The sequence below is a fragment of the Nicotiana tomentosiformis genome, chromosome 12 (genome assembly GCF_000390325.3).
Source record: "Nicotiana tomentosiformis chromosome 12, ASM39032v3, whole genome shotgun sequence".
In the NCBI taxonomy this organism is placed as follows: domain Eukaryota; kingdom Viridiplantae; phylum Streptophyta; class Magnoliopsida; order Solanales; family Solanaceae; genus Nicotiana; species Nicotiana tomentosiformis.
Window position 1 is genome coordinate 89,235,320 of NC_090823.1, and position 24,921 is coordinate 89,260,240.

Consider the following 24,921-nt stretch of genomic DNA (forward strand, 5'->3'; position numbering starts at 1 on the left):
TCAAAACTTCAGAGAGTTGGAGTTTTGGGTGTCCAGTTGTGCGGCGGCACAAAGAATTGTGCGGCCGCAAATTCTTCTCTGTTGTGGCATACAAAATTGTGCGATCCGCATAATAAATGTGTGGTCCGCATTGTTTCAACACTTGGCCAATTTTTTCGAACACAGTACCAGCAATACGCACTCATTCCTGCAATTCACTTCAAAACCAGTTAGCTCAATACAAAACCTATCTAAAAAAGAAGAACATAAAAAATGAAAAGAAACATAGGTTGCCTCCTAAGAAGCACTTGATTTAACGTTGCGATACGACGCAGATTACCATCAATCACTTGAAATGAATTAACGCCATGACGTGGACATCATCAACTTTACCAAGATAATGCTTTACCCGGTGACCATTGACTGTACTTCATCATTTTTGTTCTTCAAGTCTAATGCACCAAAGGGTGTGACATTCACTACCTCAAACGAACCACTCCACTTAGACTTCAGCTTTCCCGGGAATATTCGTAATCGAGAATTGATCAATAACACAAGATCACCTTCTTGAACTCCTTGTTCCGAATGTACTTGTCATGGAGGTACTTCATCTTGTCCTTATATAAAGACGAACTTGTATAAGCATGGTACCAGAATTCATCAAGCTCATTCAATTATGCCTCCCTTAAGTTGGCAGCGAAATCCCATTCAAGATTAAGCTTCTTCAATGCCCACATAGACTTGTGCTCAAGTTCCACCGGAAGGTGACAAGCTTTCCCGAACACTAACCGGTATGCAGACATACCAATCGGTGTTTTGTAAGCCGTCCTATAAGCCCAAAGAGCATTATCAAGTTTCTTTTACCAATCTGTCCGGTTAGCATTCACTGTCTTTGACAAAATACTCTTGATCTCCCGGTTGGAGACTTCCACTTGCCTGCTTGCTTAAGGATGATAGGGGGTCGAGACTTTGTGAGTGACACCATACTTTGTGGGTAAGGTATCAAAAGCTTTGTTGCAAAAGTGTGATCACCCATCACTAATAATGGCCCTTGGAGTACCAAATCTTGTGAAGATTTTCTTTTTTAAAAATGCTACCACACTTCGAGCTTCGCTGTTGGGTAAAGCCAAGGCTTCAACCCACTTTGACACATAATCCACAAGTACCAAAAATGTAAGTGTTCCTACAAGAGCTCACGAACGGACCCATGAAATCAATGCCCCACACATCAAAAATGTCAATCTCCAAGATGGTGGTGAGGGGCATCTCATTTTTCTTAGAACTCCCACCGGCCCTTTGACATTCATCACAACGCTTGACGAGATCGCTAGCGTCCTTGTAAAGATTAGGCCAATAGAATCCACAACTCAACACTTTTGTTGCCGTTCTAGCTCCACCATGGTGACCACCATATGGTGAAGAGTGGCAAGCCTCAAGAATTTCCACTTGTTCTTCCTCCGGTACACATCGTCGAATCACACCATCGGTACAAATCCGGAAGACATATGGCTCATCCCAATAATAGTCAAGGCAATCCCATTTAAGCTTCTTCCTTTGGTTTGAAGAGAACTCATTCGGTACAATAACACTCACAAGATAATTTGCTAAGTCGGCGAACCATGGCATCCCGGTATTTGAAATGGCTAGAAGTTACTTGTCGGGGAAGGAATCATTTATCTCAAGGCCGTCATGTGGCCTCCCCTCCTCCTCCAAACGAGACAAGTGGTCCGCCACTTGGTTTTCACTACCCTTGCGGTCTTGAATCTCTAGATCAAACTTTTGCAATAGAAGAACCCACCGCATTAACCTTCCCTTTGAATCCTTTTTGCTCATTAAATACCAAAGCGCCGCATGATCAGTGTGGACAATCACCTTTGTACCTATCAAGTACGGGTGGAACTTCTCCATAGCAAAGACAATAGCAAGTAGATCTTTTTCGGTCACTGTGTAGTTGACCTGGGCATCATTTTTGGTCTTGCTAGCATAGTATACCGATGGAAGATTTTGTTGATACGTTGCCCCAAACCTGCTCCAACCTCCACATTGCTTGCATCACACATGAGCTCGAAAGGAAAGATCCAATCCGGTGAGGTGATAATAGGAGTAGTAGTCAATTTCAACTTGAGCAATTCGAATGCCTTCATGCAGTCCTCGTTGATATAGAACTTCGCATGACCTAAGAAGCTCCTCACTCCCTTCACGGATGTAGGGGTGGGAGTTTAGATATCACCTCTATTTTGGCCTTGTCGACCTCAATACCATGCTTTGAAATTTTGTGGCCGAGGACAATGCCTTCCTCGACCATGAAGTGACATTTCTCCCAATTCAAAACCAAGTTTGTCTCCTCACATCTTGCCAAGACCTTATCCAAGTTGTTCAAGCAATCATCAAAAGAATTTCCGACCACGAAAATGTCGTCCATGAAGACCTCAAGAAAATCCTCCACTATGTCGGTAAAGATGGCCATCATACACCGTTGAAAAGTTGCTCGTGCATTGCATAACCCAAATGGCATTCGCGAGAATGCGAAAGTACCATAGGGACAAGAGAAAGTAGTCTTCTCTTGGTCATTCGGAGCAATAAGAATTTGATTGTAGCCGGAATATCCGTCAAGGAAACAATAAAAAGCTCGACCGGCCAACCTATCAAGCATTTGATCAAGGAATGGGAGTGGGAAATGATATTTCCGAGTGACTTTGTTGAGCTTCCGATAGTCCATACACACTCTTCACCCGGTCACCGTTCTGGTGGGGATCAACTCGTTCTTGTCATTTGTGACCACAGTCATGCCCCCTTTCTTTGGGACACATTGCACCGGAAAGGTCCACGAGCTATCGAAAATGAGGTAAACAACCCCGGCATCCAACCATTTTATGATTTCTTTCTTCACTACCTCTTGCATTTCTTCATTTAATCTTCTTTGATGTTCAATTGAGGGTTTGGCATCCTCCTCCAAAATAATCTTGTGCATGCAAAAGGCCGGGTTTATACCCTGAATGTCCGCCAATGTCCATCCTATAGCTTTCTTCCTCTTTTGTAGCACCACCAAAGTAGAGTCTACCTGCACGTTAGTCAAACAAGAGGAAAGAATAAACTATAAAGTAGAACATAGCCCAAGGAATTCATACCTAAGATGTTGAGGCAATGGCTTTAACTCCAAAGTGGGAGGCTCCTCGATTGAGGGCTTTGTTGGAGAAGTCTTCCGGTTCTCAAGATCTAAGGACAATTTTCGAGGTTCATAAGTGTAAGACCCCATTCCTTGCAATGCATTTACATATTCCACATAGATTTCCTTTTCATCATCATCATGATTAAGCAATACATCCTTCGAAGTATCATCAACATTCATCATGGCACTAGCATCATCAACAATCACCTCGGTCACAAAGTCCACAAACGAACAAACTTCATTGCTATTCAGTTGCCTCATAGATTTGCATACATGGAAAACCACCTCGTCATCGCCAACCCGGAAGGTGAGCTCACCGGTTTCCACATCAACAAGAGCCTTCCTCGTAGCAAGGAAAGGTGTACCCAAGATAATAGGCACCTCATAGTCCACTTCGCAATCAAGAATCACAAAGTCCGTCGGGAGGATGAGCTTATCAACACGAACCAGCACATTATCAATAATACCCAATGGTCTCTTCATAGTACGATCCGCCATTTGTAAACTCAAAGATATAGGTCTTGGTTGCCCAATTCCCAATGTTTTGAACACCGAGTGGGGCATCAAGTTGATAGTCTCCCCTAGATCACATAGAGCTTTGGCAAAGTCGGAGCTCCCAATAGTGCAAGGGATTGTGAAAGTGTCGGGATCTTCCAACTTCGGAGCCATTGAGTGCACAATAGCACTCACTTGATGTGTCATCTTGATAGTCTCACAATTCATTGATCTTTTCTTTGTCAGCAAATCCTTCATGAACTTTGCATAGACGGGCATTTGTTCCAACGACTCAACCAATGGCACATTGATGGATAAGCTCTTCATTATGTCAATAAACTTATTGAATTAGTTCTCGCTATTTTGCTTGGCGAGCCTTTGAGGCCTTTGGCACTACTGGTTTCGGTATGTCAATCACATGTTCCCTAGATGGGTTCACTTCTTCTTGAGTCTCCTCCACATTTTCATAAATATCAGTTCTCACTTCTTCATTAGCTTGAACCACATTGCTTGGAATTTCATCTTCTTGAATCACTACATCATCATCTACAATTCTTCTTTGGTTTGAGGTTGTTGCCTCCCCACCTTTTCCACTCCTTGTGGTTATGGCCATGGCATGTCCCGTGTTGTTCACACCCTTCGGGTTCACCACCGTGTCACTAGGTAGTGTCCCCTTAGGACGAGTGTTTAAAGCTTGCGAGATTTGCCCTGATTGAACGTCCAAATTACGGATTGAAGTGTTGTGAGAGGCTAGTTGATCCTCGGAGTCAGCATTTTTCTCCATCATTTATTTGAACATATTTTCAATCTGTCTCATATCATTATTCGAAGAGCTAGAACCATGAGACGGATAAGGAGGCGGGTTGCTTGGTTGTTGATACATCGGGGGCCTTTGAAAGCCCGACCCCCGATTACCTTGGTTATTATTCCAACCCCTTTGGTTGTTGCCTCACCAATATCTTTGATTGTTGCCAACCCAATTGCCTTGGTTTCCTTGATTATTGTTATTATTCCAATTATCTTTATTGTTGTTACTACCACTCCAATTGCCTTGGTGGTTTTGATTGTTCCAATTTCATTGATTTCCTTGAGATCGCCATTGTTGTTGATTTGGGCCTTGAGAGTTGTTTCTTTTCCCTTGGTAGTTGTTCACATATTTCATTTCTTCCTCTTGCTCATTGTATGATTCGTCTTGGTCAACCCCACTATCATTTTGCACAAATTGTTCCACATGGTTTTGCACTTGTTGACCCTTTTGCCTTCGCTTGTTCACCATCATGTTGACACCTTCCATTGCATTTACTTGCTTAGGACCTTGAACTTGTTGAAGTTGAGCTTTGGCTAATTGATTCATTGTTGTGGTCAACTCGGCAATTGCTTGCCCGTGATCATGCAATTCTTTGTGTAGGTGAATCATATTTGGATCACCTTGAGGAACATTAGTCTACTTTGCCATGTCTATGAAGTATCCGCCATTTCATCTAAAATATCACAAACTTCGACATATGGTGTTGTCATGAAATTCCCACCAGCATGTTGGTTGACCACGCATTGATTGGTAGTATTGATCCCCCTGTAGAAAGTTTGTTGAATCATAGCCTCAGTCATGTCATTATTCGGGCACTCTTTCACCATAGTACGGTACCTCTCCCAAATCTCTTGCAAAGACTCATTGGGTTGTTACTTGAATGCTAGAATCTCGTCTGGAAGAGTAGCTATACGCCCGGAGAAAAGAATTTGGCAATAAATTTTTCCGCCAATTCATCCCACGTATGAATAGAATGGTTTGGCAATCTTTATAACCAATCCAAGGCTTTCCCCCGTAGAGAGAAGGGAAATAGCCTCAACCTTAGAGCATCCTCAGAGACGTTGGTTTGTTTACTCCCCTAGCAAGTGTCCACAAACCCCTTCAAGTGTTTGTATGCATTTTGACTCGGAGCCCCGGTGAAGGATCCCCATTGTTCTAGCAATTTAAGCATAACATTGGTGATTTGGATGTTGCCCGCCCTAATGCGGGGCGTGACTATGGCACTTGCGTATCCTTCATTTGGAAACACTCGGTGTGGAGCCGCTCTTGGTGGAGGTGGGGGAGGGACGGGAATATCGTCATGAGGCAGTCGGCCTCCCCTATTTGCTTGAGGTTCAAGAGGAACCTCCTCCCCTTGGTCATCGTCCACTTCCTCCCCCAAAGGCAAGTTTCTGAGAGGATCATTGTTGAGAGCCATATTTGTACCTACAAATCGATTCATAAAAAGGTTAGTAACTTGGAAGGAAAAGAAGACAAGTCATACACAAAACCAAATATATAGCTAAATCCATTTTTAGCTCCCTGACAACGATGCCAAAAACTGATGTCGCCCAAATTCACACCACTGATTGGGATTGTGAAGCGGTCGATGCAATTATAAATACCCAATTTTTAGTCAGGGTCGATTCCTTAGAGATATTATATTGGATTAGGGCTTATATTGGATTAGGTTTATATTTAGACTAGGTGTATGACGTGCCTAAATTGCACTTCCACAAACTTTGTTGTTTCTTTCTACTTCTAAAATTTATGCTATTGTTTGTAAATGTAAAGCTATAGAATGATATTTTTGTTGTTTTTCAAGTTTATAAAAGATCTAGGTTTGTGACTTCCACCCAGGTGGTTACCTAACGGGTTCTGGGCTTTAGGGTATATTTCGTTGGTCGGGGTGTAATATAGCAATCAACACGTGATTGCCCACTCGATACCTTTTGGTAGTTAGAGTGGTTTTGCCCAATTTGGCTTTTTCAAGTCCAAATGGGTAATTCACAAAACCGTTGATATATGCTCAAGTCGGGTCTTACTATCTCTAGATTCATCCCTTTAATTGGGGTTATCAATTTCTTGAGTTCACCCTAAATTCTTGTTAGCCAAGTTTTCCTAGACTTAGTCTCTCTTTCTCAAGTAGAGACTAAGTCAATTAGGCATGAATCAATGTTTGCAACCATTAATTCCTAAATTAAAACAAGAACTAGGCTAAATATCATACACCCAACCTTAAACAAGCCTAAAGCAAACACTCATTAGGTACCCACACTAGGGTTGGGTCACAACCCTAGCTAGAGATTTATCTACTCATAGGCAAAAATGAAGAAACTAAGGAAGCAAATAAGATTAAACTCATAATAGATGATTAAGGGATGAAAATCCTATGTTAAAATAATAAACTAATACAAAGTTTCCCAAAGCAGTAAAGGAAAAACGGTTATCTACTTTCTGGAGTTCAAACTTAAACTAAATTTGATGAAAAGAACTATTTATACACAGCTAAAATTATCGGACAAAATTGCCCCTTTGGAGGTTCTACGGCCGAACAATTCTGTGTGTGGTCCGCAATTTGAAGCTGGGCTTGACAGGATGGACTTCTACGGCCGCACAATTTTGGGTTGCGGCCGCACGTCTTCAAATTCTGTGGATCGCACATTTCTGAGTGCGGCCACACTCTTGAATTTGAGCTTGACAGGAGGGACTTCTGCGGACCGCACATTTCTGAATGCAGCTGGACTCTTGAATTCTGCGGCCGCACAATAATACTGCGGTCTACACTTCTTCATGGACTCAGAACTCCATCTCTCTGAACCTCATCTTCTGCGGTCGCCCATTTCTAAGTACAACCGCACTCTTGAATTCTGCGGCCACACAATAATAGTGCGGTCCGCACTTCTTCATGGACTCAGAGCTCCATCTCTCTAAACCTTATCTTCTGCGGCCGCACAATAATTATGCGGCCCGCACTTTGCCAAGGCATTATGTCAGAGGTCCTTCATAGTCTGCGGCCGCACTCAATATTGTGCGATCCGCACTTTGCTCTTTTTGCTTGGTTTTAGTCCTTCTTGAGTTGAATTTCTTCGTTTTGGCTCTTTTTCCAATGCTCCTGCAAGTAAGCATATTTTATCAGTTTTCGGGAATACCTTTAAGCATTTTTTAGCCAAAATCAAAGTAAAATAGTGCAAATAAGTAGTCAAAATCTCTACTTATCAGAGACGACAGGTTTACCTTGAATATCCACAACTCGATCAGCCAGCTAATAACCAACAACAACCATGGCACCTGCATCTGCACAAAAATATGCAAAAACGTAGTATGATTACACCATAATGGTGGTAAGTATCAAGACTAGCCTCGGTGAAATAGTGACGAGTGACTGTCAATACACCTACCAGACAAAATAACTTGAACAAGCATGAAGGTGAACTAACAGAGGAAACAACATTAATATAAAGCTAAGCAGGATAAGGAACACAGATTAATACTTGCAATGATTCACTAATAACAACAATATTTAACAGGAAGCTGTCAGGTAATAATGTTGTAGAGTAAGTTGAACATAGTCTAAGTTCGGGGAATTCAAATAAAGGGAAAACCAGCAACAACTCCATAAGAACAACCGGTTTCACACCAGATCTGTTCAAGCATTTCCACGAGGTACCGAACCTCATAATCACAGCTCACGGGTCTCAATTCATGAACCCTAATCACTTGGCATCTTGTGATCCATACCTGCACCGATGACTCACGTGCCAAGTGAACAAATCTCATTGAGAGGGCATGTAGACAAGAATACATGTCAATAACATCAGGATTCATCTCCACAAATTGATATGGGTGATTAATCTACGTGTATGTTTGTACAAGTGTTCTACCATAATCTAAGTCAACAAATAAGAGCAAAGACAATAAATGGCACATAAGAAACGATCACCAAAAAATATACAATGTAAATAAGAGAACTGTGAAGTTTGAAACAGCAATCATCACAACAAGATTAGCTACATAAAACTGAGCAAATAATGCAACACGGAGGAGAAAAATTAATAGTATACTATGGAAAACAACAATCAAAGACAAGTGCACAAAAAAAGGGTAATGACAATAAGAACACTCCCAAGGTACCACCTCGTAAACTCAAATCGTAAAATGAATCACAACTTTCCTTATATCACCCATATATATCAATAATCACAACGGCATGAGAGAAACCTTGTGTAAACAATAACAATTGCACGGCAGAAACTTCGTACAACAATAACAACCGCATGACAGAAACCTCATGCCACAATAACAACCACACGACAGAAACCTCGTACCACAATAGCAACCACATGCCAGACACCTCATGCCACAATAACAACCGCACGACAAAACCTCGTGCAACAATAACAACTGCACGGCAGAAACCTCGTGCAAACATAACACTGAATACAATAGCAACAACGACAATAACACAAGAATACGTCAAGTAAATCAACTCAGGAACTCCAGAACACAAAGAGACGGAAGAACAAGCTCAAAAGGAAAGACACCACAGGAAATAATGGTACAACATTATTTATTGAGCAATACAAAATATTTAGATCAAAGTCTGCAGCTCATAAGAACGTTTTACAAATGTAATATTCTTATTTTGATCGTCAATTGATGTTTATTTATTTCAAAGATACCTACTTAGATAACATGCTAAGTTAATTGATACGCCTTCCCATAAGCGATAAATGATGTGTTTACTTTCTTTGATGACATATCTTAATTAGTTTGAATTGTGTACGTATTCCTTCTGGTACAATTGTATAAAATATTAAAATGTCTTCTATTCTAGTCTTGAATTTTCTGTGAGTAGGCTAACAAATGCTTCATAAAATACGCCCTCCATTCCAATATTGTGGGTCCTAAAAATGGCCTAGTAGATATCATAAGATTAATGGGTAGAAGAAACAGTATGAGTATATTGTATTATTGGAACTTTATTACCATATGAGGTTTGTTAAATAAAACAAGACAACTCAAACTCCTTAACGCGAGCTGAGCATAATCTACCAATATTTCTTTAAATCCTACTTCATATACGATAATACAAACTAAAAGATGTTAACTTTGTTCACTAAACTAAGTGACTTTTCAATAGCACTTAAAGACTAAAAGAGGGACAACCATGGCATTAATCATCCGCACATCCTCATCGACTTGCATAATCTTTTTAATTCGAGCCTACAAATAAATAGGCAATAAGGTATTAGTATGGCTGTATTCATATCAAAGGGAAATTTAAGTTCTTATGACAAGATCATATGTGACTTGAATGCAATTTGGTCTAATTTAACACATTTAATAGGAAAAAAAAGGAGAATGACTAATATCCAAATTTTCACCAAAGTAACAGTTGTCAAAATCTTTCTCAAGAAAACAAACTCTGTGCAAAAAAGCATGAACCTTGAGAAACTAGACAAACAGTAAATCTACATAAAAACCTCAAACACTTTACCCTTCCATTGATTGTTTATTTTCTGCATAAACGTGCCTTGAACAAGCCATATATCACAAATACTCTACCTCTCCTATAAACTCATGATATATCTGATCTTTATCTAATATACTATAGAGTTTTCTTTGAATCACTATACAGTACAGTGCTTACTTGTTAAATATATTTAGCTTTTCGTGAAGTGTCTTTCTAGGACTCAATAATCTCCTATATGTATAAATTTGTCCAAAGCACACTAGAGAGACTAGAATTTTTTCTAAGCACGAAAAGATAAAATGCTTAGTGGTAGTAAAATTCGAGTGGCAGTAAGTAGCCAACACGACCTATCATAAGTGTCTCAACAAACTATTCTACGTTTTTCTTCAAGTCTCTGATTACTCTTCCTAAAAAGGTAGCATCAAATAATTGTTCGATCTTAATAATGAATTAACTTGATTAGTATCCCGGCATCAAACTAAAAGAAAAGTTGTTGAATCTTCAGTTCGTCTCACTCTATTTCATTGTACAAAAAGTAAAATTGCAACATCCTGTTTTTAGTTCTTCAATATGTGAAATGGAGTAAGAAACACAGATTATGCCATAAAAGAAACAGTAAAGAAATAAAAAGAAAGATAGTTGCTTAGATACCGAGCACCAATCTAACGCTCCCACAAAGCAAATCAAATGAAAAACATCAGTAAACATATTATCTTATAAGAAATTTGCAAGTCGGTACTCAAAACATACAGCAAATGCAAAAAGGAAATACCTAAATCAAAATTTTGAAAGGCTCATAGATGCGCTTGGATCTATCTTCAGCATCATTTACCCAGATCGCTCTCCCATCTAAACTCCGCAAGATTTTATATACATATTTATATATGAGTGTTAGAGAGAGATATCATTTGTGTTACCTGGTATTGGTGGCTGGCGACAGTGAAATTGAGAAGAGACAAAGCAATAGCGGTAGGGCAGTGATGGTAAGAAGTGTTTGCTACTTCTAAAATAATTTCAAATGTTTTCCGAACTTAGGTTTAAGGAATAGGCGGGAATATTTTAAGGAATAGGAGGGAATATTTTTTTTGGTGAAAAACTATTTGGATGGGAAGATAAAATAATACGTAGTAAAAGTTTCTTTAAATTAGTGAATTTTAATGGCCATTTCGTTTTAATGCCAGTAAAAGGTGCTTAATACCGGCCAATGCTCATTTGCCGCTATCCTTTGGGTTTATGAAATTGTCTGATGGCCATTTCTTTATTACCGGTAATAGATTGCCGCTAAATGCCTTTTTGTTGTAGTGGGCCAACCAGTTTATTAGATTGGATGTTTCTCAGCCAGGCCGAGTTTTGGCTTATGTGGTTTCTCGATCTTCTCTTTATGATCATATCAGAGAGCGTCAATATGATGACCCCCATCTTCTTATCCTCAAGGACATGGCTCAGCATGGCGATGCCAAGGAGGTAAGTATTGGAGATGACGATGTATTACGGATGTAGGGCAGGCTATCTGTGCCCAATGTAGATGGCTTGCATGAGTTGATTCTCCAAGAGGCTCACAGCTCGTAGTACTCCATTCATCCAGGTACAACGAAGATGATTCAGGACCTGAGGCAGCATTATTGGTGGAGGAGAATGAAGAAGGATATAGTGGAGTATATATCTCGGTGCCTAAATTGCCAGCATGTGAAGCATGAGCATCAGCGACCAAGTGGATTGCTTCAGAAGCTAGAGATTCCGGAGTGAAATGGGAGCGGATTACTATGGATTTTGTTGTTGGGCTCCCACAGACTCAGAGGATGTTCGATGCAGTTTGGGTGATTGTGGATAGATTGACCAAATCAGCTCATTTTATTCTAGTGGTGACTACTTACTCTTCGGAGAAACTGGCTCAGTTTTACATTCGCGAGATTTTCAGGCTTCATGGCATGCCGGTATCTATCATCTCTAACCGGGGTACACAGTTTGCATTGCGGTTCTAGAGAGCCGTACAACATGATTTGGGTACGTGGGTGGAGTTACGTACATCATTTCACCCTTAGATGGACGGATAGTCGAGCGCACTATTCAGATATTGGAGGATATGCTTCGTGCGTGTGTGAGGGATTTTGTGGGTTCTTGGGATCAGTTCTTGCCGCTTGCGGAGTCTGCCTACAACAACAGTTATCAGTCAAACATTCAGATGGCCCCGTATGAGGCTTTGTATGGTAGGCAGTGCCGGTCTCCGGTAGATTTGTTTGAGTCGGGTAAGGTTAGGCTATTGGATACAGACTTGGATCAGGATGCTTTGGAAATGGTTAAATTGATTTAGGATCAACTTCGTACAGCCCAATCCATTCAAAAAAGTTATACGGATCGAACTGTTCGCGACATTGCATTCATAGTTGGAGAGCAGGTCTTGCTCCGAGTTTCGTCCATGAAGGGTGTTATGAGGTTGGGGAAGAAGGACAAGTTGAGCCCTAGGTATATCGAGCCTTTTGAGATTCTTGAGAGGGTTGGAGAGGTGGCCTATAGACTTGCACTACCACCTAGTCTAGCTGCAGTTCATCTAGTGCTCCATGTTTTCATGTTCCGGAAGTATCACGACGATCCGTCTCATGTGTTAGACTTCAGCTCAGTCCAGTTGGACAAGGATCAATCTTATATTGAGGAGTCGGTGGCCATTTTGGACAGGCAGGTCTGAAAGTTGAGCTCGAAGAACATTGCTTCAGTTAAGGTTCAGTAGAGGGGTTAGCTGATCGAGGAGGCGACTTAAGAGACTGAGCACGATATGCGTAGTCATTATCCTCATATTTCACCACTTCAGATATATCTCTAAACTCGTTCGAGGACGAACGTTTGTTTTTAGAGGGGGTGGATGTAACGACCCTGTTGCGCCCCGTTTTCTCGCAAAAGCGGGTTTCGACATGTGACAACTCTTTTAAAGGGGTATTGAAAGAGAAGAGTCGTCACCTAACGATTTTAAGGTACGTTAGGGCACCTATTTACAAATAACTCTATTTGACTAGTCAACACCACCAATGATCGGGTAAGGGCTTAAATTACCTCAAAGAGAAGGCGTTAGGCACTCTTCGAGGTACACAACTGTAGGTCCCGACCGAACTTTAGACTATGTGGATTATGTAATTAAGCTAGGTGATCTAATAAATAGAAGGGAAATTCAGATGTTGTAGAGTCTTATTAAAACATATGAGAATCAGTACAGATCTTAATAACTGCAAAGATATAAACTATATTGATCTATGTTAAATGACTGTGTGTGACTAATACACACATAAAAAATGAGCGGGTTCCTAAGTTTTTTAGCCTAAAGGATCACCCCGTACAACATAAATAATACTTCACAAATCACTGGAGGCTGAGCTTGCTCGTATTATTTAGCGTGCAAAGACTATCATCTCCAGCTACCAGGTTACTATGTTGAAGTTGTTTACTTAAAGACGTTCTAATTCAATTCTAAGTCGTACCCTATGTGTGCACTACCCGTCACATGCCTATGGACCAGGAGGCTTTGGACCTACTATCAGGTGGTTCTAGACTTTACTTAGGTTGCTCAAAAATGATAAAACTGGGTGATATTCAAAATATATAGGACTGCATACAATAGCAATAAAAGGCTCAAGTTAACCTTCACACATAAGCACGAAAGCACGTAAACAGATTTCTGGTTAGGAAGTAGACACAATTAAGACGTATTAGAATCATTAAGTCCTGTAGGCATGAGTTTTATATAATTCTAGTATTATACAGGTAGTGCTGTAATTTCAAGACTAACGTATAGGCAAATTAGAGCGTTTGAAGTCCTATAAACATGATTTCTAATCGTTTGCGTAATAATGTAATGTAAAACAATCCCAGAACTCTGAATTGCCAGCACTAATTTTATAGGTATGCATCTTAGGCGGGTGATAGTACCCTATTAACATGATCTCTAACATTCGCATAATTAGGTAGTGAGGTCGTTTGAAAACACAGGATTAGTAGCGCCAATAAACACCTTATAGGCGAGATTTCTAACAATTGACAATTAGACTTGAATTTATAACACTTTATCCCCATAGGCATGCTATCTAAGTGAGGCAGTACAAAAGTAGCATGAAGCAGTTGATTAATTAGTTAAGACCAAATAGCCATAGTATCTAGATTAGAAAAGGTATTACATTGTTGTAACATATAGATATTATCTAAGAGCGCTGAATAGGAGACATGGAAACAAGTGTAGCATATTTTGGCAAGTGAAGTGAAGTGTGTGCGTGATTCCTATAGGCATGTTTTCTATTAGTGTACAATACATTAAACTAAATAACATATAAGGCATGCTGAATGAAATAGCAAATAAATCACATAGACCTTATAAGCATGTCTTCTACCCTTTTATGCAAGCATTAGAATATACTCGTTTACTCCGATTTCACTAGCACCCCAATTATTCGTTATTACATGTTACAGGACCAAAATGGAATAATACGAACTCAAAGGTAACAGAAATACAAACTTAAACAAATACAGGCCATATCAAACAGTATAGGCCCGCTACATAATAACCAAGTTCTTGGGCCTTCAGCAACCTCGTCAACCAACAAATCCAAATCTCAGGCTCACAAGGGTAGTAGAATCTTCCCAGGTCCAACAACATATATAACCCAACATCAGGCCCAACAAATAACTTACTTGGCCGAATGGATGCCAAACTTATCCATACATGTGACAAACCATTCATGGAATTGACTAACAACTTTTCACGCTTAACTCCTAAAGCTGTAACTAACAACAGTTCTAGCCAAAGCATGTAGACAAGAATACATGAAATACAGACAAGTTCACAAGGCAGATTCATGCTTGTATTTTCAGAAACAAAGCTAAAATAACAGGATTGACCATCATAGGATAGTGAACTATTTCAAAAAAAGAGTTTCAAAAGTAAACTGATTCAGAATTAGCCTAAAAGAACTTTAAACACAAGACTTAACAAGTAGAGCATAGGCTTCACATGAAAGTTTTAACGTGAAAGCTTAGTGAAGACAACATAATAGAAAAGGTTCACGATCGAGCAATCACTTAGTTGAGAGTGAGAAACTTTAACATGCTGAGTATTAGTTACAATACCAGAAAACTTATAGTAAACAAAAAATTTTCAAATTCACATCAGTAGGGAAGACAAGCATCAAACCTTATACTAGTTGGCCACATATAGGGGAAAATGTTGGTTATGATATTTACTCTAAAGGTCTCAACTAATACAGAGGCACACAATATTGAGCAAGTCAAAAACATAATGGAGTTACAAATAGCATGGGAACAGGTCATAGCTTAACAGTCGAACTCTAGAAAGATAACAGATTGGGCATGGATGTCTCAACAGGGATTAGAACACATTCTAGGCATGAGTTGGTTATTCATAAAAGTACAGGACAAGGCAAGAAACCAAACTCAGAATAAGAAACAATAATGAGCATTCGAGCACATACATTAGCAGGCATGCTTAAGAAGGCATAATCAAGGTAACAAATAGCCAAGTTGAACTACTAGAAGTCATAAAGCCTCAAGATGAGCTTCAAACATATGATGGCATGTTGATTCATATAAATTCTTAGAGACAGAGATATGCAGAGTAGGAATACAAACGGAATGAAATGAAATTGCCAAAGTCATAGATACATTACCAGTTACAGAAGAACAAGTAGACAAGAGGAGTAATTTCAGCAACACTTCAATGATAATAGCAAAACGAACAGTAGAACCCAGGAATCTCAGTGCGTCAGAGTTCCCAAGGGTTTTGAATGAACCCCGGACAGTGCTCACACTGAGAAAGGTTCGATAATAGAATTCCGGTGGCCTTGACTTTCAGCGAGCTAAATGATTGAGCCTCAAAATAGTATAAGACGAGAAAGAATAGGAGGGCAGTAGTAGTTTTTAGCGATTAATGTTTGTCCAAAGGTGAAATTGGGGAGGGGTTTATATAGTAGTCAAAATCAAACCTGTAAACAAGAAAACACAGTAAATCAAACATAAATAAGTAAATGGGAGCATGTGAAATCATTTAAGAAACAAAAATTAGAAAAACAATTCAGGCAAACCCTGATTTGACTAGAACCAAAAATCGGCTAAAGATCTTGGTAAATCAGACCCATATAGCCTGGTAGTGAGTGTATATAGAGGAAATATCGTCTAAATCTCAAAGGTATGGATATGATTGTGCTTGACTTAGGTCCGTATACTTTCCAAAGATAGGCAAGTATTATGTGATACGAATACCATATAAATAACGGGGAGATCGAGCATATATGAAAGTAAAATCATGAGGAGATTCCATATTAGGACTGGAATCGGGGAAGATTGAGGAGGAGACTATTAGGGTTTGAGAGGAGAAGAAGAGAGTAGAGAGGATTTAGGGGCGGCTATCTCTGAAGGATGGGGTTAGGGTTTGGGGTGGATATAATTAAAAGGGTGGGGTTATTGTGGACCGTTGATCTTGAGAGGTCAACGGTTTGGATTAAAGAATGGTGGGGTGGGTCGTGTGAAATGGGTTGCGATCGGGTTGGAATAAAGAGGTCGTTTGTTTTGGGCCAGGGTTGATTGGGCTAAGGTTTGGGGTGTTTGGGCCATTAATTTGGTCCGAAAATTGGCTTGGATTTTAAATACAAGGAATAAAAAGAAATTATAAAAATGACTAATAAATAGTAAAATATTATTCACGTAGTAAAATGCTTGAAAATAACAGCTCAACATTATAAAATATAATAAATGCTATTTTAGTATAAAATAATATAATGAATACAATTATGTACAAAATCTAGGCTATTATTGCAAAATTGTGTAAAATCGCTTTAAAATACAAATATAATTATATAAAAACAAGTAAAATATTATGAAAGATATATGTTGATGCAAATAATAATTTTGGATGATTACGTCTTCACAAAATAATTTAAAGGGGTAATTAATAAATATTTGAACAATTTAAATGCAAGCAAATCAATTTCAAAGCCTTAAAAATCATGAAAAATTACATAGAGTACTTATATAACCCTTGTAAATTAAGTAATGATGTAAAATGATATTTTGAAAGTATATATATTTTTTGAAAAATATGAGTGCAAAAATTAGGTATCAACAGCTTCCTATCTTTACCCGGGAATGATGAAAGAGTTATCGGGTAAAGAAAATGATGACCAATTTTGTTCGGAGTGAGTGAGGAATGATGTGTTTTAAAACAACGGGGGCCGAACCCTGGTTCTTGAGTTGCCTACATATCCCTGATGTTACGAGATTCAGGCCGTGTGTAGTTATGGATCCAACAACGAATGAAACTGATGGAATTGTAATAAGAGTGGGTAGTATAGTGTCGTAAGTAACAGATAATTTTTAGGTGGATCTATAAATGCAAAATTAATGTTACATATGTATGAGGCAGATATTTGAACGGTTATAGAACAAAAGGTAATCAATTGGTGATCATCGGTTACGTTTGAGGTGATTGAAGGATGTGAATGTTGTGAACGGAAACTGGAGAGAGAATTGCTCCTGTTTGTAGAACAGCTTCCTCCCGAGTTACCTGTAAAAACTTAAAACACGATGCATGCGAATATATACGGGTAATTGCAAAAATTTAACCATGATGCAAATTCCCTTTGGACCATGAGAGTTGTTTTTGGACGATGAGTATAATGTCCTTAGACTATGATATCCTGGGCCATGAAGTGTATAATAAGGGATTCGCAGGCCATGGAATGGTGTCCTCGGGCCATGATGATGGTGCCTCTGGACTATGATTCCTTTGAATAATGATATGCAATTTCGAGAGATCCTCCAGTCATGGCATGATGTCTTTGGGCTATGAGGATGATACCCTCAGACTATGACACCTTCGGACAATATGGCGATGTTTCAGCCTATGAGATGCAAAGAGGAAACATGTAATACTTAGTCATATCCGAGAACAAGACGAGACAAGGTTTAGTCTTGTATGAGATGAAGGCAGTGCTTAGCCCAATACAGAGAGCGGAGACAATGTTTAGTATCATACAAGGAAAGGCAGTGCTTAGCCTTATGCAATGATGAGAGCAGTGTTTAGCCTTATGCAAGGAGTTGAGACAATGCTTAGTATCATGCAAGGAAAGGAGACAATGCTTAGTCTCTGGCAAGGAAAGACAATGCTTAGCCTTATGCAATAATGGAGGCAATGCTTAACCTCGTGCAAGAAATAGAGACAATGTTTAGTCTCATGCGAGGAAAGGCAATGCTTAGCCTTATGCAATGCTGGAGTCAATGCTTAGACTCATGCAATAAATGGAGACACTGTTTAGTCTCATGCAAATAAAGGCAGTGTTTAGCCTTATGCAATGTGGAGATGGTGCTTAGTCTCATGTAAAGAATGGAGACAATGCTTAGTCTCATGCAATCATGAGGGCAATGCTTAGCCTTATGCAAGAAAAGCAATGACTGAATGTGAGAGAATAAAGCATTTCTTAGCTTGATGTGTCTGCGTTTGGCGACCTTTATCGTTGTGAAGATAGTGATCTTGCTGTGTGTATGTATTTGCGGACGTTCCTGTTATATTCATTGTGCTTGCACCCAAAGAAAAATCGTGAGTTTTGCGGGGAAAAGTTTGGTTCGTGCTCTCGATTTCTTGCTTCACCTTTGCTTATGTCTGAAGTCCCTGCTTGAGTTACCCCGAGTAATATATGGCTGCTATAGAAGCAATTGTTTTTCAAAAACATGCGTTTGATAAATTATTTGTGAAAATGTAGTTGTTTGAAATATGTGATAATGCGTGGGAGAAAATAATTTGTTGAATTGATAACTGTGACACGCTTTTGAGACATTGCAACCTCCTTGACTCGGAATTTTGAGGATCCTCCTCAAAATTCTGCCCCAGTTTAAGTGCATACTTCCTGCGATACATTCCTTGGTGATTCTAAACATGATGAGGTCATGCAAACTCAAGATCCTGCCGCAGTTTCTAACCACAGGGAAATGAAGATTTTATTATGATGTGACCGAACCCACAAGGCTGCCTATGTATCCCCTCTTAAACGGGAACCAGGTCAAGCATAGTTCAATTACATCAAATAGAATGCGCAAATATAATCTGAAACATAGTATCTCTTGATTGCGTCCAAATTGATAGGTTTTGGCCAAATCTCGCCATCCATTTCTCCAAGTATAAGTGTTCCTCCTGTTAATACTCGGTGAACCATGTAAGGGCCTTTCCAGGTAGGTGAGAATTTCCCCTTTGCTTCATCCTGATGTGGGAAGATCCGTTTTAGTACCAATTGCCTCGGTGTGAATTGCCTTGACCTAACCTTTTTGTTGAAAGCTCTTGACATTCTATTCTGGTAGAGTTGACCGTGACATACTACGTTCATTCTTCTTTCATCAATGAGAGCTAGTTGTTCATACCGGCTCTGTACCCAATCTGCGTCGCGGAGCTCGACTTTCTGTATGATTCTTAAAGAAGGGATTTCTACTTCGGCGGGGATAACGGCTTCAGTACCATAAACCAATAGATATGGGTTGCCCCAATGGACGTACGAACTATGGTGCGACAACCGAACAGAGTAAACGGTAGCTTCTCGTGCCATTGTTTGTAATTGTCTACCATTTTCCTCAATATCTTCTTGATGTTCTTGTTGGCAGGTTCTACGGATCTAATCATTTGTGGCATGTATGCTGTAGAGTTCCAATGCTTGATCATGAATGATTCACACATGGCTTTCATCAACTAACTATTGAGATTGGTGGAATTGTCAGTAATGATTGACTCAGGTACTCCAAATCGACAAACGATGCAGTCCCAAACAAAATCTGCTATGACCTTCTTAGTTACAGCCTTATAGGATGCAGCTTCAACCCATTTTGTGAAGTAGTCTATAGCCACCAGAATGAACCTATTCCTGTTTAAAACGGCAGGTTCAATTGGTCCGATGACATCCATACCCCAAGCAGAGAAGGGCCAGGGCAAAATCATTGCATTGGGTACGTTGGGCGACAATAGTATCATATTAGCATGCATCTGGCATTCGTTAAACTTTTGAATATATTTGATTCAGAAATATCTTGCTCTTAATATCTTCTTGGCTAGAACAAAACCATTCATGTGGGGTCCGCATGTTCTGGCATATATTTTCTCGAGCAATCTAGACGCCTCCTTGGCATCGACATATCGCAACATCCGAAGTCAGGAGTCCTTCTATACAGAATTCCTCCGCTTTGAAACAAATGGTTGGCCAATCTCTGAAGCGTGCGCTTCTGAGTGTGTGTAGTGTGTTCTGTGTATTCTCCATTTTCCAAGTATTTCTTGATGTCGTGGAACCACGGATTTTCGTCAATCGCTTCTTTAACATGAGCACAATAAGCTGGTTGGTTATGAATTTCTATTGGGATAAGATCGATGAAATTCTTGTATGGGTGTTGTATCATGGAAGACAAAGTGGATAATGCATCTTCAAACTCATTCTAAATCCTTGGAACATGTTTGAACTCTATCTTTGTGAACCTCTTGATCAACTCTTGTACACAATGCAAGTATGGCAATATTTTGGTGTTCTTCGTAGCCCATTCTCCTAGAACCTGGTGCACCAATAGATCTGAATCTCTGATTACCATCAATTCCTGAACGTTCATATCAATGGCCAACCTGAGTCCCAGGATGCAGGCCTCATATTCTACCATATTGTTGGTGCACGGAAACCTGATCTTTGTAGATACCGGATAGTGCTGACCGGTTTTTGATACTAAGATGGCTCTGATACCCACTCCTTTAAAGTTTGTTGCTCCGTCGAAGAACATCCTCGAACCAGCGTATGACTGGGTAATTTATTCTCCTATAAACGATACCTCCTCATCGTGAAAATACGTTTTCAATGTTTCATATTATCCGTCTACGGGACTTTTTGCTAACTGATCCGCCAATGCTTGCCCTTTGACTGCCTTCTAGGTTACATAGATGATATCGAACTCACTCAGCAATATCTGCCACTTTGCTAGTTTGCCCGTAGGCATGGGTTTTTGAAAGATGTATTTTAGCGGATCCATTCATGATATGAAATTTGTAGTGTACGCACAGAAATAATATCTCAACTTCTGGGCTATCCATGTCAAAGCATAAGAAGTGCATTCCAACAAAGAATACCAGGCTTCGTAAGGCATGAATTTCTTGCTCAGATAATATATCACCTGCTCCTTCCTTCATGTTTCATCATGTTGTACTAAAACGCAACAAAAAGCCCCATCCATCACAGATAGATAAAAAAGCAGAGGTCTTCCTGGTTCTGGTGGGACTAGCACGAACGGTTTAGATAAATACTCCTTGATATTGTTGAAGGCTTTCTGGCATTCTTCAGTCCAGCTTGTTGCAACATCTTTCCTCAGCATTCTGAAAGATTGGCTCACATATCACGGTTGATTGTGCTATAAAGCGGCTAATGTAATTGAGGCGCCCTATAAAACTCATCACATATTTCTTATTCTTTGGAGGCGGTAGGTCCTCGATAGATTTGATTTTTGACGGGTCTAGCTCAATACCTCGGCGGCTTACAATGAAACCTAATAATTTTCCAGCAGGAACTCCGAAGGCACACTTTGCAGGGTTCAACTTGAAGTTGTATTTTTGAAGCTGATCGAAAAGATTTTTCAGGTCTGCTATATGATCCGAACTCCTTTTAGATTTGATGATAACATCATTCATGTACACCTCTATTTCCTTGTGTATCATGTCATGGAAGATAGTCATCATGGCCCTCGTGTAGGTGGCCCTAGCATTCTTCAAACCAAACGACATCATTTTATAGCAATATATTCCCCATGGTGTGATAAAGGCGGTCTTTTCGGCATCCTCTTCATCCATCCATATTTGGTGGTATATTGCGAAGCAATCCACAAAGGATTGGAGTTCATGCTTGGCGCAGTTGTCAATCAATATATGTATGTTAGGCAGCGGAAAATCATCCTTAGGACTTGCTCTGTTTAGATCTCGGTAATCAACACATACTCTAACCTTTACATCTTTCTTTGGATCTGGCACAATGTTGGCTAACCAGGTCGAGTATTCGACCACTCGGAGAACATTGGCTTTAAATTGCTTGGTGACCTCCTCTTTTATCTTCAAACTCATATATGGCTTGAACTTTCTAAGCATCTGCTTTACCGATGGACACATGAGATTGGTGGGTAGCTTGTGAGCTACTATAGATGTGCTCAAACCAGTCATATCATTGTAGGACCATGCAAAGATGTCCTCATACTCCTTTAGGAACCTGATATACCCTTCTTTCTCTGACGGTGATAGATGAATGCTTATACGAGTTTCCTTGACTATTTCAGAATTCCCTAAGTTAACGGCCTCAGTTTCCTCCAAATTAGACTTTGGTTAGTTTTCAAACTTCTCTACTTCTTTGATGATTTACTCAGGTATTATATCATCTTCCAGATCTTCTGAATCACTGCCCTTATGTTGCATTGTCTCATTACGTGTCACAGTTGTAGGTTCATCGGGATATGTAATAATTATGCTGAAAAGAATGTAGAAAGATAATAATAAATATGAAAAGCAGTAATGCATTAAAACTTTAAAATATCAACAAATATGACTCGATGGCTCGAGTAATTATTTCAAAACAAAATACTGAAAATATCTTAAATGCTCAAAACTATTTGAAAGTAATTCATGCTAATTTGATGGTGCAGCGGTCCAGTTTTTGAGAACAACTCCCTCTTCCATTGTCTGAATGGTAAGGTCTTCCTCCCCCTCCTCCTCAATGATTACACTATAGTCCATGTCTTCCTGATCTAGAAACAATTTCCTTATGACGACCAAAACCTCATCTTCCTTAGATCCCCACATCATGTCAGCCTGATGGAATGTCTGGTACAATGGTGGTACGGGTTGTTCCAGTAGATAATAAGGGGTATGCCATGGCGGTGTCCAATCCTAATATTCTTGCCATGTATATTCATATCCGAGTCCAAAGGCCGTGCCATAGTATTGTGGTTGTACGGGTTTGGCGATCCCCTGAAGCTTTTTGCGAAGAACCTTGTTTGGTTCATATCCCGTCCAAAGCAATATGCTTTCTATCTTCTTGCTCCGCCATCGGTCTTTTTCAATTGCGTTCACCCGTTCAATGCGGTGATATGTTTCTCCGCCCAACTTCCTCTTGTTTTCGATGACTGGAACAGTCTGATTGGTGTAGATGGGGTTGCTTACATCTCCATGAATGATCACCTCCTGATAATTCCACTCAAACTTCACAGCCTAGTGCAGAGTTGGAGTCACTGCCCCGGCTGCATGTATCCATGACGGCCCTAATAATAGATTGTAAGTAGCAGATATATCTAGCACTTGGAACTCAATATCAAACCAAGTTGGACACATATGTAGATCGAGGTTGATTTCTATGATAGTGGCTCTCTGAGATCCATCGAACGCCTTCACATTCATGCTTCCCATTCGTATATCATACAGGCCTTTACCCAATCTCTTTAGAATGGTCAGTGGGCATATGTCCATACTCGAACCTCCATCTATCAAGACCCTGAAGATGAACGTGTCCTCGAATTGCACCGTGATGTGCAATGCCCTGTTGTGACTCAGTCCTTCTGGTGGTAACTCATCTTCATGGAAAGTGATTTTGTGGCTCTCCAGTACTCGTCTGACCATGTTAGCCATATCTATACTAGTGATGTAGGTGGGTACATAAGCTTCACTTAACACCTTCATCAAAGAATTCTTGTGCGCGTCTGAGTTTTGCAACATTGATAAGATCGATATCTGAGCAGGAGTCTTGTTCAGGTGGTCAATAACGAAGTACTCCCTTGATTGTATATTCCTCCATAGATCGTCAGTGCCAGTGTCAACAACAGGCATCTTAGGTGCATCTTCCTTACTTGTTCCTCCCAAATTCATAGGTGTGTAAACTTTGTCAGTCCTAGTCACACCTTGCGCGGCACCTGTTTCTTCCATTTTGGGTTTTCCCTTTTTTCCTTGCTTTTGCAACATAATCCCACGGGATGGCATCAGACTTGTAAGATGGTGTGGGGGATACCATTACAGTGAAGGGTGTAGCTATCTCAACTTCAAATGGAGCCTGGGTTTGTACCACAACTCGCGTGAGGGTGACTGGAGATGTTTTAGGAGAGTCTCCCTCTTGAATGAGTCTAATGGACCCTTCCTGATCCCATTCCTCATCAGTTTCTATCACGTTCACTCCCTCACCTATATGATCCAGGAGAGGGTTATTGCGAATAATTGGTGCAACATCCTTTGCTTGTATAACCTTAGTGTCGATCAGTGTATGAATCTTGTCTTTCAACGTGCGACACTCCTCAATGTTATGACCATTCATGCCTGAATGATAAGAACGTGTTTTGTTAGGGTTGATCTATTGAGAGTGATTTTCCACATCAATAGCAGGAATAGGGGTGACATAACCAGCGGCCTTTAGTCTCTCATACAGTTGGGCTATGGTTTCAACAATTGGGGTGTATTGTCTAGGTGGTATGCGGTCGAAGTTTGGATGTGGCTTTGGGTAGTTTTGGCGGGCGGGTGGAAATAAATGGTAATATGCAAGTTGAGTGTTGTAGGTATGGTAGGTGGTGGCAGGGTATTGGTATTTTAGTGGTGAGGGTTGATATGTGGGTGGAGGTGTTTGGTATGTGAGGGGAGAGTTAGGGCCCTAGGCTACCATCACAGAACCCACTTATTTCTTCTTTGAGATACCTCCTGACTGCAAGGCTTTATTCGTGGCTTGAAACACCTCGAAATTGGTTACCATCCCGCTCTTGATTCCTTCTTCTATTCTTTCCCCTAACTTGATGATGTCGGAGAACTTGTGATTTTCTATGACCATCAACCTTTCATAATACTGCGGATCTTGAGCCCTAACAAAGAATATGTTCATTTGTTCTTCTTCAACTACTGGCCTTACATTTGCGGCCTCTGATCTCCAATGAGTAGCATACTCGTGGAAAGTTTCTGTCGGCTTCTTCTTGAGGTTTAGAATGTAGAAAACATCCGGC

General features: G+C 40.1%; 1 protein-coding gene and 1 long non-coding RNA gene across 2 annotated transcripts; both read right to left on the reverse strand.

The window, feature by feature from the left end:
- Positions 1–9,223: 9,223 nt before the first annotated feature.
- LOC104106817 (uncharacterized) lies at positions 9,224–11,017 on the reverse strand. Its single transcript, XR_688646.4, has 2 exons — positions 10,679–11,017; positions 9,224–9,656 (listed from the first exon to the last, which is right to left on the reverse strand). It is a non-coding gene; the product is annotated as an uncharacterized lncRNA (long non-coding RNA).
- Positions 11,018–18,968: 7,951 nt separating this feature from the next.
- On the reverse strand, positions 18,969–19,490 carry LOC138903007 (uncharacterized). Its single transcript, XM_070190916.1, has one exon. The coding sequence runs from the start codon at positions 19,488–19,490 to the stop codon at positions 18,969–18,971; it is 522 nt and encodes a 173-aa protein (XP_070047017.1).
- Positions 19,491–24,921: the final 5,431 nt, after the last annotated feature.